The sequence below is a fragment of the Artemia franciscana genome, chromosome 3 (genome assembly GCF_032884065.1).
Source record: "Artemia franciscana chromosome 3, ASM3288406v1, whole genome shotgun sequence".
In the NCBI taxonomy this organism is placed as follows: domain Eukaryota; kingdom Metazoa; phylum Arthropoda; class Branchiopoda; order Anostraca; family Artemiidae; genus Artemia; species Artemia franciscana.
In genome coordinates, this window is record NC_088865.1 from 52,725,376 (window position 1) to 52,740,587 (window position 15,212).

At 36.3% G+C, this 15,212-nt stretch overlaps 1 protein-coding gene across 2 annotated transcripts in view; it reads right to left on the minus strand.

The window, feature by feature from the left end:
- Positions 1-13,153, minus strand: part of LOC136025400 (UDP-N-acetylglucosamine--peptide N-acetylglucosaminyltransferase 110 kDa subunit-like) — a 139,931-nt gene extending 126,778 nt beyond the window's left edge. For both annotated transcript variants that reach the window (XM_065701401.1, XM_065701400.1), the window contains exon 1: positions 12,968-13,153. In XM_065701401.1, the coding sequence (XP_065557473.1) occupies positions 12,968-13,040 (73 nt within the window). In that variant the 5' untranslated portion in view covers positions 13,041-13,153. The remainder of the gene's footprint in view (positions 1-12,967) is intronic.
- Positions 13,154-15,212: the final 2,059 nt, after the last annotated feature.

The window sequence follows — 15,212 nt, forward strand, 5'->3', positions numbered from 1 at the left end:
ATCAGAGAACCTTGTTGTAGAAGTTTCAAGCTCCTATCTACAAAAATGTGGAATTTTGCATTTTTTGCCAGAAGACAAATCACGGATGCGTGTTTATTTGTTTTTTTGTTTGTTTTTTTTTCCCAGGGGTGATCGTATCGACCCAGTCGTCCTAGAATGTCGTGGGAGGGCTCATTCTAACCGAAATTAAAAGTTCTAGTGCCCTTTCTAAGTGACCAAAAAAATTGGAGGGCACCTAGGCCCCCTCCCACGCTCATGTTTTCCCAAAAGTCACTGGATCAAAATTCTGAGATAGCCATTCTATTTAGTGTAGTCGAAATACCTTATAACTATATCTTTGGGGACGACTTACTCCCCCACAGTCCCCGGGGGAGGGGCTGCAAGTTACAAACTTTGACCATTGTTTACATGTAGTAATGGTTATTGAGAAGTGTACAGACGTTTTCAGGGGGACTTTTTTGTGCTCGGAACAGGGTGTGTTAGGGGGGGAACTGTGTTAGGGGGGAGAAATATATAAGTTTCATCAAATTTAATCTATGTCATCAAAAGTTACGAGCCTGAGAAAATTTGCCTTATTTTGGAAAATAGGGGGAAACACCCCCTAAAAGTCAAAGAATCTTAACGAAAATCACACTATCGCATTCAGCGTATCAGAGAACTATTTAGCAAAAATTTCAAGATCCTATCTACAAAAATGTGGAATTTCGTATTTTTTGCCAGAAGACAGATCACGGTTGCGTGTTTGTTTGTTGTTTTTTTTCCCCAGGGGTCATCGTATCGACCAAGTGGTCCTAGAATCTCGCAAGAGGGCTCATTCTAACGGAAATGAAAAGTGCAAGTGCCCTTTTTAAGGGACCAAAAAAATGGAGGGCACCTAGGCCCCCTCCCACGATCATTTTTTTCCCAAAGTCAACGGATCAAAATATTGAGATAGCCATTTTGTTTCGCATAGTCGAAAACCATAAAAACTATGTCTTTGGAATGACTCACTCCCCCAAAGTCCCTGTGGGAGGGGCTGCAAGTTACAAACTTTGTCCAGTGTTTACATACAGTAATGGTTATTGGGAAGTGTACAGACTTTTTCAGGGGGATTTTTTTGGTTTGGGAGTGGGGTTGAGGAGAGGGGGCTATGTGGTAGGATCTTACCTTGGAGGAGTATGTCATGGGGGAAGAGAAATTCAATGAAAAGAGCACGGGATTTTCTAGCATTAATATAAAAAAATGAAAAAATAAACATGAAAAAGTTTTTTCAACTGAAAGTCAGGAGTAGCATTAAAACTTAAAACGAACAGAGATTTTAACGCATATGAGGGACTCTAAAAATACTTAAGAGCGAGGCATTTAGGAGGAGATAAATACCTTGCTCTTTAAGCTAAAGTATTTTTAGTAATTTCAACTATTTATTCTACGGCCTTTCTGATTCAGGGTCATTCTTAAAGAATTTGGACGAAACTTAAAATTTAGTGTAAAGAGCGAGGTATTAACAAGGGGACAAACCTCCTCATATACATAATAAAAAGTATAAGAATATAAAAGTTTGTTACGTAAGTTAATTCTTAAGTTGCGTATATTTCTTACTAATGAAAACGTTCGTTAGAAACTAAAAGGCCTAGTTGCTTTTTTAAGTAACCGAAAAAATGGAGGGCAACTAGGCCTCCTTCCCCACCCCTTATTTCTCAAAATCGTCTGATCAAAACTAAGAGAAAGCCATTTAGCCAAAAAAGAATTAATATGAAAATTTCATTTTAATAGTTTATGTGCGGAGAGCCAAAATCAAAAATGCATTAATTCAAAAACGTTCAGAAATTAAATAAAAAAAACTAGTTTTTTAAACTGAAAGTAAGGAGCGACATTAAAACTTAAAACGAACAGAAATTACTCCGTATATGAAATGGGTTGTCCCCTCCGCAATCCCTCGCTCTTTACGCTGAAGCTTTTAATTGTTTTAAAAAGCAGAATTGTGGCAAAGAGTCAAACTTTAGCGTAAAGAGCGAGGGATTGCGAAGGGGACAACCCATTTCATATACGGAGTAATTTCTGTTCGTTTTGAGTTTTAATGTCGCTCCTTACTTTCAGTTTAAAAAACTAGTTTTTTTTTTATTTAATTCTACTTGAAACGGCCCATGTGTTTCAGCAGTTGTTCTGAAAGAATTGGAACCAAGTCAGACTTCAGCATAAAGAGCAAGCTACTGAAGAGGGGGACAACTTCCCTCATATATCACACAATGTCTGTTCGCATTAACTTTAAATGTTGCTTCTTACTTTTTGCTGGAAAAACTTGTTTTCGAAACTTGTTCTTAAAGGGGAAATATCTCCCATTGAAAACTTCTCCGGAAAATTCCCCAATAGAAATTTTCTCCTGTTGAAAATCGCCCCTCACAGAAGAATCCCCAGACATTTCCGGCCAGGCTAAAAATTTCCTGGGAACATCTGCACATGTGAAATTGAGTCACCGAAGAGCTATGGGAAATAAAAGAAATTTGAATAGGAATTCTAGCAAATACCCCCCGTGTAAACTTTCCCCAACAAAGTTCATCCCCAGAAACTTCCCGTCCCTTGGAAAATTCTTCCCATAGAGTTCACCCCTCCCAAGAAATGTCTGCATAGTTCCCAAATAATATGTGTAAATAATCAGCATTTCATGTCCTACAGCTCTTTACCTAGTGGCTGTGGAAGGTCATGTCATCACCAAAGGCATAGTTATTGGACCTTTCAACTGTGTTGAACAAAATGGCTATCTCAAAATATTGCTTAGATGACTTGGGGGAAAAAAGGAGCTAGTTGCACGCCAATCAAAATACCCAATAAATATTCTGCCTGAAAGACAAGATATTCCCCCATATCAAAATATGACAAAACATGCATTTTAGGCCAAGTATCCTTTGAGTATCCAAGTATCCATTTTAGGCCATGTATCCTTTGAGTCAATTTAGGAACAGAAGAGGTTTATCCTTGTTTTGATATCACCATCTTGAATAACAGAAGCTATTCAATGGAACTGTCAGTGAAGCAGTTTAGATAGAAAAGGAGGTTCAAAAGGTAAACCCTTGAAGAATCAAATACTTTTTAAACCCCTGAGAAGTCAAATAAAAATACTCATAGAATTAAACCAAGAGAAGGGATACATTTTCGGCAGTTTTTTTTCCTGTTTCCTTTGAGTCAATTTAGGGGAGGGGGGATTACATCTCTTATTTGATGGTACGAGTTTCGATAATATAAAATTATAAACTGAAATAATAACTTTCAGATATACTGTTTATCTGATACCCTCCCTATCTGTTCTTAAGGTTTGAACCTGAGTGCACTTATGCCTAACATTATGTTCATAAATTAGCACTACATTAACAATAAACACCAGCATACTTAATCAGTCTTGAAAATTCCCACATATTACGGTAGATGGCATTCTATGTATTTTTGCTTCTGTCCTACCAACCAAAGTTTAGTTTTTTACTTTGTAGTTATACAAGGCTGCTGGCCACAGCTGTTACAGTGTGCAAATAATCATCCAGCCAGGATTCAGCTTAATCCACATGGTCAAAGTATCAACAGTCAGAGTATTTATTACCTTAAGCTACACTAACCAGTGGTAAGCAAAACCCTGTAGCTGCTCCTACTATTTCCGATAGATCATTACAGCACAGAAATTCCTGAAGCCACATACACTATGTGGCCAACTACATACACAAAAAAACAAGAGCTAAGAGCTCATATGGCACTTGTGACGAGGTCGGAAGAGCCAAGAGCTCATATGGTATGAACTCTAGCAAAATTCTAAGAATGAATAGATTGCTTTAAAAGGAAATCAGAGGCTTGATGCCGGTCAGGATTTAAAATAAGAGCTCTGGGTCACGAGGTCCTTCTAAATATCAAAATTCATTAACATCCGATCACCCACTCGCAAGTTAAAAATACCTCAAATTTTCTAATTTTTCCTCTCCCTTCAGCCCTCCAGATGTTCGAATCGGGGAAAACGACTTTATCAAGTCAATTTGTACAACTCCCTGACACGCCTACCAATTTTCATCGTCCTAGCACGTCCAGAAGAACCAAACTCGACAAAGCACTGAACCCCACCACCTAACTCCCCCAAAGAGAGCGGATCCAGTCCGGTTGCGTCAGTCACGTATCTACGACATTTATAAGCATTTTCCAAGATTTTTCGTTTCCCCACCAGCTCCCCCCAGTGTCAACAGATCTGGTTGGGATTTAAAATAAGAGCTCTGAGACATGAGTTCCTTCTAAATATCAAATTTCATTAAGATCCGGTCACCCATTCTTAAGTTAAAAATAGCTCCCCAAAGAGAACGGATTCGTACCAATTATGTCAATCTCGTATCTACAACTTGTGCTTATTCTTCCCATCAAGTTTCATCCCGATATCTCCACTCTAAGCGTTTTCCAAGTTTTCTGTCTCCCATCCAACCCTCCATATCCCCGGATCCGATTCGAATTGAAAATGGAGCATCTGAGACATAAGATTCTTCTATACATCAAGTTTCATTAAGATCGGATCACCCATTCGTAAGATACCTCGATTTCACGTTTTCCAAAATTTCTGGCTTCCCCCTCGAACTCCCTTCAATGTCACCGGATCTGGTCAGGATTTAAAATGAGAGAATTTAAGCACAAGATCCTTCTAGATACCAAATTTCATTAAAATCTGATCACCCGTTTGTAGGTTACGAATACCTCATTTTTCCAATTTTACCGAATTACTCCCACCCCCCCAACTCCAACAAAGAGAATGGATCCGGTCCAGTTATGTCAGTCACCTATCTTGGACTTGCGCTTATTCTTTCCACCAAGTTTCATCCTGATCTCTCCTCTTTAAGTGTTTTCAAAAATTGTCACCCCCCCCCACCCAATCACACTGGACCCGGTCGGGATAAAAAGAAGATCTGAGTTTCGAGGTCCTTCTAAATGTAAAATTTCATTAAGATACAATTACTCTTTTGCAAGTTAAAAATACCTTATTTTTTCTATTTTTTAGAATTAACCTCATCCCCGCAACTCCCCCAAAGAGAGGAGCTCCGTTCCTGTTATGTAAATCCCGAATCTAGGACTTGTGCTTATTTTCCCACCATGTTTCATCCCGATCCCTCCATTCTAAGCATTTTCCAAGATTTTAGGTTCCCCCCCCCCCAACTTCCCCTTCACCGAATAAGGTCAAGATTTAATATAAGAGCTCTGAGACAAGATATCTTTCAAACATCAAATTTCATTTAGATCCAATCACTCCTTTGTAAGTTAAAAATACCTCATTTTTCTAATTATTTAGAATTAACCCTCCTCCCCACTCCCCCAAAAAGAGCAGATCTGTCCCATTTATGTCAATCACGTATCTAGGACTTGTGCTTATTTTCCCACCAAGTTTCATCCTGATCCCTTTACTCTAAGCACTTTCCAAGATTTTTGGTCCCCCCTCAATTCCCCCCCAATGTCAGCGGATCCAGTCGGGATTTAAAATAAGAGCTCTGAGACATGATATACTTCTAAACTTCAAATTTCATTAAAATCCAATCACTCCTTTGTAAGTTAATTAAATAAAAAAAAAAAAGTTTTTTTTAACTAAAAGTAAGGAGCGACATTAAAACTTAAAACGACCAGAAATTACTTCGTATATGAAAGAGGCTGCTTCCTCATCAACGCCTCGCTCTTTACGCTAAGGTTTGACTCTTTCTCTCAATTCTTCTTTTTAAAACAGTAAAAAACTTTAGCGTAAAGAGCGGGGCGTTGATGAGGAAGCAGCCTCTTTCATATACGAAGTAATTTCTGGTCGTTTTAAGTTTTAATGTCGCTCCTTACTTTCAGTTAAAAAAAACTTGTTTTTTTATTTAATTTCTGGACGTTTTTGAATCAATGCATGTTTTGATTTTGGCTCTCCGCAGAGGAATAATTAAAACAAAATTTGCATATTTTTTTTTTTGGCTAAATGGCTTTCTCATAATTTTGATCGAATGATTTTGAGAAAAAAAGAGCGGGGGAGGAAGCCTAGTTGCCCTCCAATTTTTTGGTTAATTAAAAAGGCAACTAGAATTTTTAATTTTTTACGAATATTTTTATTAGTAAAAGATCTACGTAACTTATAAATTAGCTCTACGTAAAGAACTTTTGTATTCTCATATTTTTATTACATATATGAGGGGGTTCGCCCCCTTGTCAGATCCTCGCTCTTTACACTAAAGCTTAAATTTTGTCCCAATTCATTAAGAATGACCCCAGAATCACAAAAGCCGTAGAATAAATAGTTGAAATTACTAAAAATATTTTAGCGTAAAGAGCGAGGTATTAGGAGGAGGTGAGCCCCTCAAATGGGTAATAATTTCTGTTTGTTTTAAGTTTTAATGCTGCTCCTTACTTCCAGCTGAAAGAACTTTTTCATATTTAATTTTTCATTGTTTTTTTTTTTAAATAATGCTAGTAAATCCCGCGCTCCCTTCATGGAGATTTTCTTCCCCCATGACAAACTATCGATGGAAAGTTCCCCCAGAATATCCCCCTCTTCTCAACCCCTCCCCCAACCAAAAAAAAATCCTCCTGAAAACGCCTGTACACTTCCCAATAACCATTACTATATGTAAGCACTGGTCAAAGTTTGTAACTTGTTGCCCCTCCCACGGGGACTGTGGGGGAGTAAGTCGTCCCCAAAGACATAGTTATAAGGTTTTTCGACTACGCTGAATAAAATGGCTATCTCAGAATTTTGATCCGTTGAATTTGGTAAAATAATTAGCGTGGGAGGGGGCCTAGGTGCCCTCCAATTTTTTTGGCCACTTAAAAAGGGCACTAGAACTTTTCATTTCCGTTAGAATGAGCCCTCTTGCAACATTCTAGGACAACTGGGTCGATACGATCACCCCAGGGAAAAAAAAAACAAATAAACACGCATCCGTGATCTGCCTTCTTGCAAAAAATACAAAATTCCACATTTTTGTAGATAGGAGCTTGAAAATTCTACAGTAGGGTTCTCTAATACGCTGAATCTGATGTTGATTTTCGTCAAGATTCTATGACTTCTAGGGGGCGTTTCCCCCTATTTTCTAAAATAACACAAATTTTCTCAGGCTCGTAACTTTTGATGGGTAAGACTAAACTTGATGAAACTTATATATTTAAAATCAGCATTAAAATTCGGTTCTTTTGATGTAGGTATTGGTATCAAAATTCCATTTTTTAGAGTTTTGGTTACTATTGAGCCGGGTCGCTCCTTACTACAGTTTGTTACCACAATCTGTTTGAAAATACCTCATTTTTCTAATTTTTCAGAATTAACCCCCCCCCCCCCCGAACTCCCCCCAAACAGAGCAGATCCGTTCCGGTTATGTCAATAACGTATCCAGGACTTGTGCTTATTTTTCCCAGATTTTAATCTGCTAGTGCTGATAATAGGTCCATAGTATAGTACACTAGAAACATAGAATGTACATTTTTCCTGGTTAAACCTGACATGGTGTAGTCTTGCTCTTTCTAGAATAGCAAGATGGCTTGTTGTGCTCTTCAATTGTTGCTCTGTAGATTGATAGGTCATCAATATTTCCCCAAAACCATCAAGACCTTCAAATGTTTCTTCAATTCTCCTTTGGAATTTATCTTGGGCTGATATTATCCCAAATGGCATTCTTTAGAAGTGAAATCAGCCATGGATAGTGTTGAAGGTTGTCACACGGGAGGCTTCTGTGTCTAGAATGAGTGACCAATAGTCCAATCTGAACTCCATCTTGCTAAAGTACTTGGCTCCATGTAGTTTTGTAGTTGCATCTCCCAGTGTAGGTATGGCATAAGATGGGTACATGATTGCCTTGTTCAGGTCAATGCAGATTCTCAGAGTACTATCCTTCTTTTCAACAGCTACCATTGAACTAATCCATTCTGAGGGTGTGGTAACATTTTCAATGATGTCTATTTGTTCTATTCAATTGAGCTCTTATTTTATTTTATCTCTAATGGAAGCTGGAACCTTTCTGGCTGGATGAACTTTTGGAATGGTACCTTCTTTCACGTGTGAGTTGCATTCACCGTCAACCTTTCCTATGCCTTCTAATACATCTTTGAATTGTTCAATAGTGTTGTTGAAATTTGTCTCTTTGGGTTTATTCAAATTCCGGACCAGTTTGACTAGATTCAGATCAATACTTGGTCTAAACCCTAGGATAGGAACCAAGACAGTTTCGACTACATAGAACTGTAGCTTTGATGGTACTTGGAACTGGTAGCTGCCCTTGACCTGACATGTTCTTCTGACTGGGATTCTTGATCTACAGTAGCTTGTTAGTTTTTGGGTATTTGGTTTGATTTCTGGTGGTGGCTTTATGGTGTCAATGTACTAAGCAGAAGTGTATTGGCCTGATTCCCAGTGTCCAATTTCACTTGAACTGGAGTTTGGTTGTTTAGGTTCAGTGTGACAAGCACCCCATCTCTTCTGTTTGACTGGTACCCCATATGTAAAAACACCTCATCTTCCTGTTCATAATCAGCTCCACTGTTGGTAGCACATGTCACAGTGTTTACCCAACAATGGTTGAGTTTGTTACACTTAGTGCAGATTGTTCCCTTAGCTCAGCGCATGTGGATTGGAGAGTATGGTCTTCAACAGAAGAAACACTCCATAGGTTTTCTTTCAGTGTTGTGTCTTTCCTCTTGCTTATATGGTTGGTACTGTTTGTATTTCTGGATAGCATCAATTTCTGCTATTTTTTTACCAGCAATTCCTTCCCTTCAAATGATTGCAACTGTGTCTGGGTTATTTTGTAGAGATAGCACTTCTGCTTGGCAATTTGTAGAGTATGAGAGTCTCCTTCAATGAGCAGATGCTTTCTGATTTGTGTGTCTCCAATGCCAATCACTATATGATCTTTAACCATTTTGTCAGGGTTGGTATATGCACATGGTTTTACCAGTGTCTTCAGTTCTGTAATGAATTTTTCCACACTCTTGTTTTCTAACTCTTCTCTTTTGTAGAATACAAATTGAGCAAACATGCTGTATGCCTTTGGTGCAGCATATTCCCTGAATTTTATAAGGTATGGTAGAGTTGTTCTTTTCTTGATTTGTGAATGTAAATGTTTAAATATTTAAAAGTTTTAAATATTTCATGTCCCTTGTCACCTGTCCAGATTAGGAGGTATGCATACATTGATTTTTCTGTCTTTCCTGAAAGTGGTCCATCAAACATTAGATTGATGTGTTTCTTAAACCTCTTCCATTCATCTGCCAGGCCTGTGGCATTCCAGTTGATGCTTGGTTGTTCAACATCCATGGTGAAGGCTGTCTTCTTGTCTGTGGTTGCTTACTGTAGCTGACTAATTTGGTGAGGCTGATTGGCAGTCCCACTTCTGACACCATGTAATATTTTTGAGATTATACTTCTATTAAACCCAGGCACATATAGATAAAGCATATAAGCAAAAGCAAGACAAGCAAATACACAAAAGCAAGGAAGCAAAAGAAAGCAACATTACATATTACTGCACAAATCACATCATGTTTTGATATGAGCTCATCATGAACTGAAGACTTTTGGACAAGCTCACCATTAATGTTTAGAGTTGAGTACCTCATATTAACATTATGGCTGACTCTTGGTACTTTGACCATGTGGATTAAGCTGAATCTTGGCTGAATGCTTATTTGCACACTGTAACAGCTCTGGCCAGCAGCCTTGCATAACATGCTAGCTGTGCATATATTTGAATAATTAGATACATGATGGCTAACAGCATGAATAAATGTCCATACAAAGAAAGACTACATTGTTTAAAGCTGCCACCACAGACATACTGAAGAAAAAGGGGTGATAAGAATTTCACCAAAAAAATCCTTTCTAAAAACACCCTTCCTGGTCTCTTTGAACAGCCCTTGCATTCTGGTACTAGAGGACATTCAATGTAGACATTTCAGCCAAAGAGTCATCAATCTGTGGAATCAACTGTCTGATGAAACAGTTTCTGCAACTTTAACCAATTTGTTCAAGTCTCACCTTGATGAGGAATGGCTCTGCCAGGAGTTTCTTTACAATTGGGAAACTGCAGAATCCTCCACAAGAGTCTAGATCAACAACCACAACTTACACCAAACAATTTTTTTCATCACTGGAGCATCACAAGGATGGAAAATCCTTATATACCTCCAAGCTGTGATTTAAGGTAAATGATTGGTAGAACCAAATTGACCATAAATAGCACCTGACTGGCAATTCATTGCTATATGACCAAAACTATGCCATTTAAAGCATCAACAAGGAAGATAAATTCCTGAACAGGCAGACATTCATAACCAATATGCACTGATAGTCTCAAACATTTTGTCAGCTGCTGATTTGAAGCACATGCCAATTTTCCAGTTGTTATTTAGTCACTTAAGATCCAAAATATCATTTGAAGCTTCTTTGCATATGCTGTCAATAAAGTGTTTATGGTCATGAGGATCCCTGATATCTTATAGACAATGTGAGGTTAGGGGCATTTTATCAAACAATTTGTCCATTGGATGTTCAGAAGGAGCTTTCTCTGTTGATAAGAAAGTTTTTGTCTCATTTTTAACTGTCAAAGGTGATTGGAGGGTAACTAACCCTCTTATTATGCCTTCTTGTGCAACCAAACCTGCCACAGCCCCCTAAAAAAAATTCTAAGATCTAACAAAAATTATGAGATAGCCATTTTGCATTAGGATAGTCAATAGGTTCAGTCAGAGAAAAACTTCATTCTTATAGAACTGTTAAATCATTGAAAAAGGCTCATCTAGCCACTGTAAAAAAAAAAAAACTATTATAAACCAAAAATAAAACATTTAAAATTCAGAGATAAATGAAAATTTCCCATTTTTCTCTATATAACACCCAAAGCCATCTTCTATCTGGCAACTATTTCAAAGAAGATGTCAAAGCAAATGAATAAACTGGAAAATATGCTTAGTCATTTTGTGCTCTACCAGAATCAATAAAAAATTCACAAATGCTTAGCAGGGTAACTACAGATGATTCCTATACATAATTCCATTACTGACATAGTAACAAGGAGAAGAAACTACCCAATGCCTTCTTTATGCTTGAAAGTGACAAATGTTTCTCTTGAAAACATAAGTAAATATATAAAAGATTCCATAACTGACCATAGGGTTGAGTTTTAACACAATAGGCAACTTGATTCCTGGTTCTTATGCTCTTTTCAAATGTGTTATTCAACTCAGCTGCAAATACAGCCCCCCACCCTCCTGATGATCCTATGTATAGCCCCAATTAGCCTACATATTTCTTCAATATATGAATCTAGTCACATGTAAATTATAACATAGGCTAGGCAGTAAGTATTTCCCTGTTTATATTATTGACTTGTGAATAAAGCAAATATACTACTCAATACCTTTTTATAGGCTATGCTCTTTATGAATATAATAATTGCTTCTCTTGCAAATTCAAATTTGAGCCCTTTTTGAACCCTTGAAATTGATGACAAAATTTCTAGTTTTGGGGTATAGAAAAGGCTTAAACCATGGATTTCAAGCTTAATATTTGATCATAGATCCACTTTTTAAGTTATATGATCCACAAAACATTAATTTGTCCCAATTAAGTTGAATAAAATATTCAAAAACAATTTTTCTATTTTTCTGTCTGCCATGTTTCTTCAGTCAACTTTGATATTTTCTGACAAATTGATGAAACAGTAGTTTTTAAGCAGCCTAATAGAACAAGAAGAAAACATGGCAGATTTGTTGTGAATTTTTTAATGAACTTAATCTTGGTAAATCAATGCTTATGAATTACACAACTCTTATAAAATGGATTTATAATGAAATAGTAAGTTTGAAACAAATATTATAATCCATTTTTATATCCATAAAAATATAAATTGACATTATTATTGGTAATTGTTTAGTTCTATCACAAGCTGTCTATACTGGAAATTATTACCTTACTTACTAACAACATTTTACCTTAATTTTCAGTTACTAGTTGCTTTTTCTCTACCTTTACTTCCAAAAATGCAATTCCTGTTATTTGAGTAGAATTTTGAGCCATATCAATGGTTTTTTCAAAATTTAGGAAATGTATTTGCATATCTTTAAAACTTTATAAAATGGAATTGAGCAAAGTTATGAAGCTGAAAACAATTTTTTTTTGTACTTTAGTTAAGCAGAATATCTATTTTGCAAGGTTTCACTTTTATAACACACATATTTTAAAAGGTCAGGGCCTTCTAGAGAGAGAAGGAGTGGAGGTAGTTGCTTCAAAATACCTTCCTGGGACATACTTTAGTCTGTAGATTCATCCCTTTCCAATATAGGTTAGCAAGAAGACAATTAACTAGAATTTTACTGACATTTGTTTTCTTCAAACAGTTGGGTAGTGTAAACTCAAAAGTGAAAGTGGATATTGGCATTAATGGATGTGTAAGTTTTTTAATTATCTTTAGACTTACTACTATAAAGAAAATAAAAGTGATGACTGGAATTAGTATTTAAAATAGAATTTCATTCATATTGTACAACCCAAACTTTACCCTTGGCTTCAAAACCCAGCCCACTTTACACATTTTTAGTTTGCCCCTTGGAGGAAAAGGGTCAACCAGAAATGGATACACTTCTGGGATTAGCATTTCTATGCTTGTAACATTCAAAAAGAGCATGAAAAAGGGCATCTAGTGGTTTGTTCAATTTATTAGTAGGTCAATAATATGAACAACAAGTATTTAGTCTACTGGCTAGCTCCTATATTAAACTATTGTCATGATACAATTCTAGAAAAGCTAGCCTTCTTTTCACTGTCTTGGAAAGGTGTTAGGTTGGAGAAATGACACTCTCAGGGATGGATCTACAGAATAAAGTATGCCCCAGGAAGGTAAGTTGAAGTACCAACCCCTACAAAACAAGATTTTCTACTTTAATGAAGTACAGGAATAGTATTCTGCTGAATGGAGTGCTTAGCATAGCCTATAGGATAGATTATTTTAGACAAGAAGACACTTACTGATTGCTGTGTTCAGCTGTTCAGGTAACTTCAAAATGATATTCTGCTGAATTGCCGGATGGGTAGCATGCATGATGTATGCTTACAACAAAAATTAGCTGTCACAAAATCCTAATATCACAGTTTTACAAATAAACTTGAAATACAATATGTCCCTTTAATTATTGATTACACAAAGGAGCATATACAGTAATATGTCATTAGGAATAAAATCTTCATAAAATAATAATTAATTTACAATAGTTTATATTACTTTAAAAAATGAAAAAATGATGATAATTATTAAGAATATTCGTTCTCATTTTTCTTTTATTTACGTATGATTGGGTTAAGCTTCCATTGTCTTAGGTCACGTCTACACTACGGAGCCATTCTCACCGGTTGCGGATATAGTAGGTGTATTGCCTGGCAGGTGGAATGGTTGATTATGATCAGTTGTTTAATGTTGAAGAAAAGGTTGTCAAGATATTTGAGATGAAGTTAGCAGAAGGTGGCTCTAACCTCATCCAAAAAACCTTATGGAAACTTTAAAATATGTCTGACAAATAAATGAAAAACACGAAATTTGCACCTCTTACATTTCGTCGGAATTATATTTTGACTATTTCTAAATGTAATAATATATATACATAAATACGTAAAATATGTTTATACGTGTACATGTACATCCACAAACGCTATCATTAGTGTCGCTTTTAATTCTTAATTTAGTTTACAGACTTAACCTTCTATTCTTCCAGAAAAAAATTTAATGGCGAAAAGACACCCTTTGTTTTAGCTAATATGTTTTTTACATCTCTAATGCGTTGAATCTCGAATCTGTTCGCTTGATCGATTTCCTTGTGACCTAACACTACTTTTTCAACCTCATTTATTCCTTTGTCGACGCGACTTTGTCTTCTTAACATCAATTCTCGTGACATAATTAACTTAAATTAAATAATGCCAGAATAGGCTTTGATTTCAGATATACCTCTTGACTGAATAATGTTTGCATGCCAAATCCCGCTCAGCACAAAGTAAGGAATATTTTGTGCTAACGTTTTTTTTGTTGACAAATGTAACTTGTCGTTTTACATGTGATAGAGTTTAACCTGAAACTGAAAAATTAAAACCTGTATTTCTAGGTAAGAAATTAAAATTGTGATTTCGTATCTGAATGAGGCGCCCAGATTGTATTTTTTTTTTTAATGAAGTTTCTTTCATTTAATTTTTCCTCTTATATTTTTACATGCTTTATAAATTTTTTTACTTACCTTATACTTTTTTATCATTCTTCACAATTGCAATAAAATAGCCTAGTAACCAATTTGATGCGTCACTTTTCAGCTACAACAAAAATAGAATTGTGCTTACTTTGTTTTGCTGCCAAAAACTTACTTGTTGGTCAACATGCCTGAGACTCTAGGTGGGCGTGCCTTTCTAAAGGCCATCAAACAACTATTGGTCCAATAAGAGAGTAATGCTTATTCCCGTCGTTTACTCGTACCATTTAATCAAACACTTGAAAAACTATAGGCTGTAGGACTATTTTAGTTCTATGACTAACTTGTCAGTTTTTCTGCCTTAGGAATGAATCATGTATGTATAATAGATAGACTTGTCCATTAACAGCTGAACTAAAATCATTTTTATAAAATCCTAATCAGGGGGTTAATACTAGATTTGCCTCCCACTCAATTGGACCTTCTATCTTGGTATTTTTCTACAATTAGCCATGGCTTTATGCCCACCACTATTTGATTTTAATTCAACAAGTATTGGTCCAATAAGAGAGCCATACTTACTCCAGCCGTTTACCCTTGCCATTTAACCAAACACTTAGAAAACTATAGGTTCCATGACTATCTTAGTTCTATGACTATCTACCTTAGTTCTTCTGCCCTAGGAATGACACATGGACGGATAACAGATAGGCTTATCTATTAACAAATGAACTAACATCATTTTTATACAATCCTAACAAGGGGGTTAATGCCAGATTTCCCTCTCACTTAATCGGACCATCTGTCTAGGCTGTAATTTTTGTTCGTTTCAAGTATTGCTGTTGCTCCTTACTTTTAACCGGGAAAAATGTTCTCTTTTTTGTTTTGTTTTTTAAATAGATCCAAGTCAGTGCTACACAAGAAGAAGAAAATGAAAGCAAAAAAGGTCACATGGAAACCTTCCATAAGTGTTACAAGTCTTTTGAAGGTGCCAGATGAGAGAAATTCACGAACCAAAGTGGAAAGGGTGTTTCCAAATA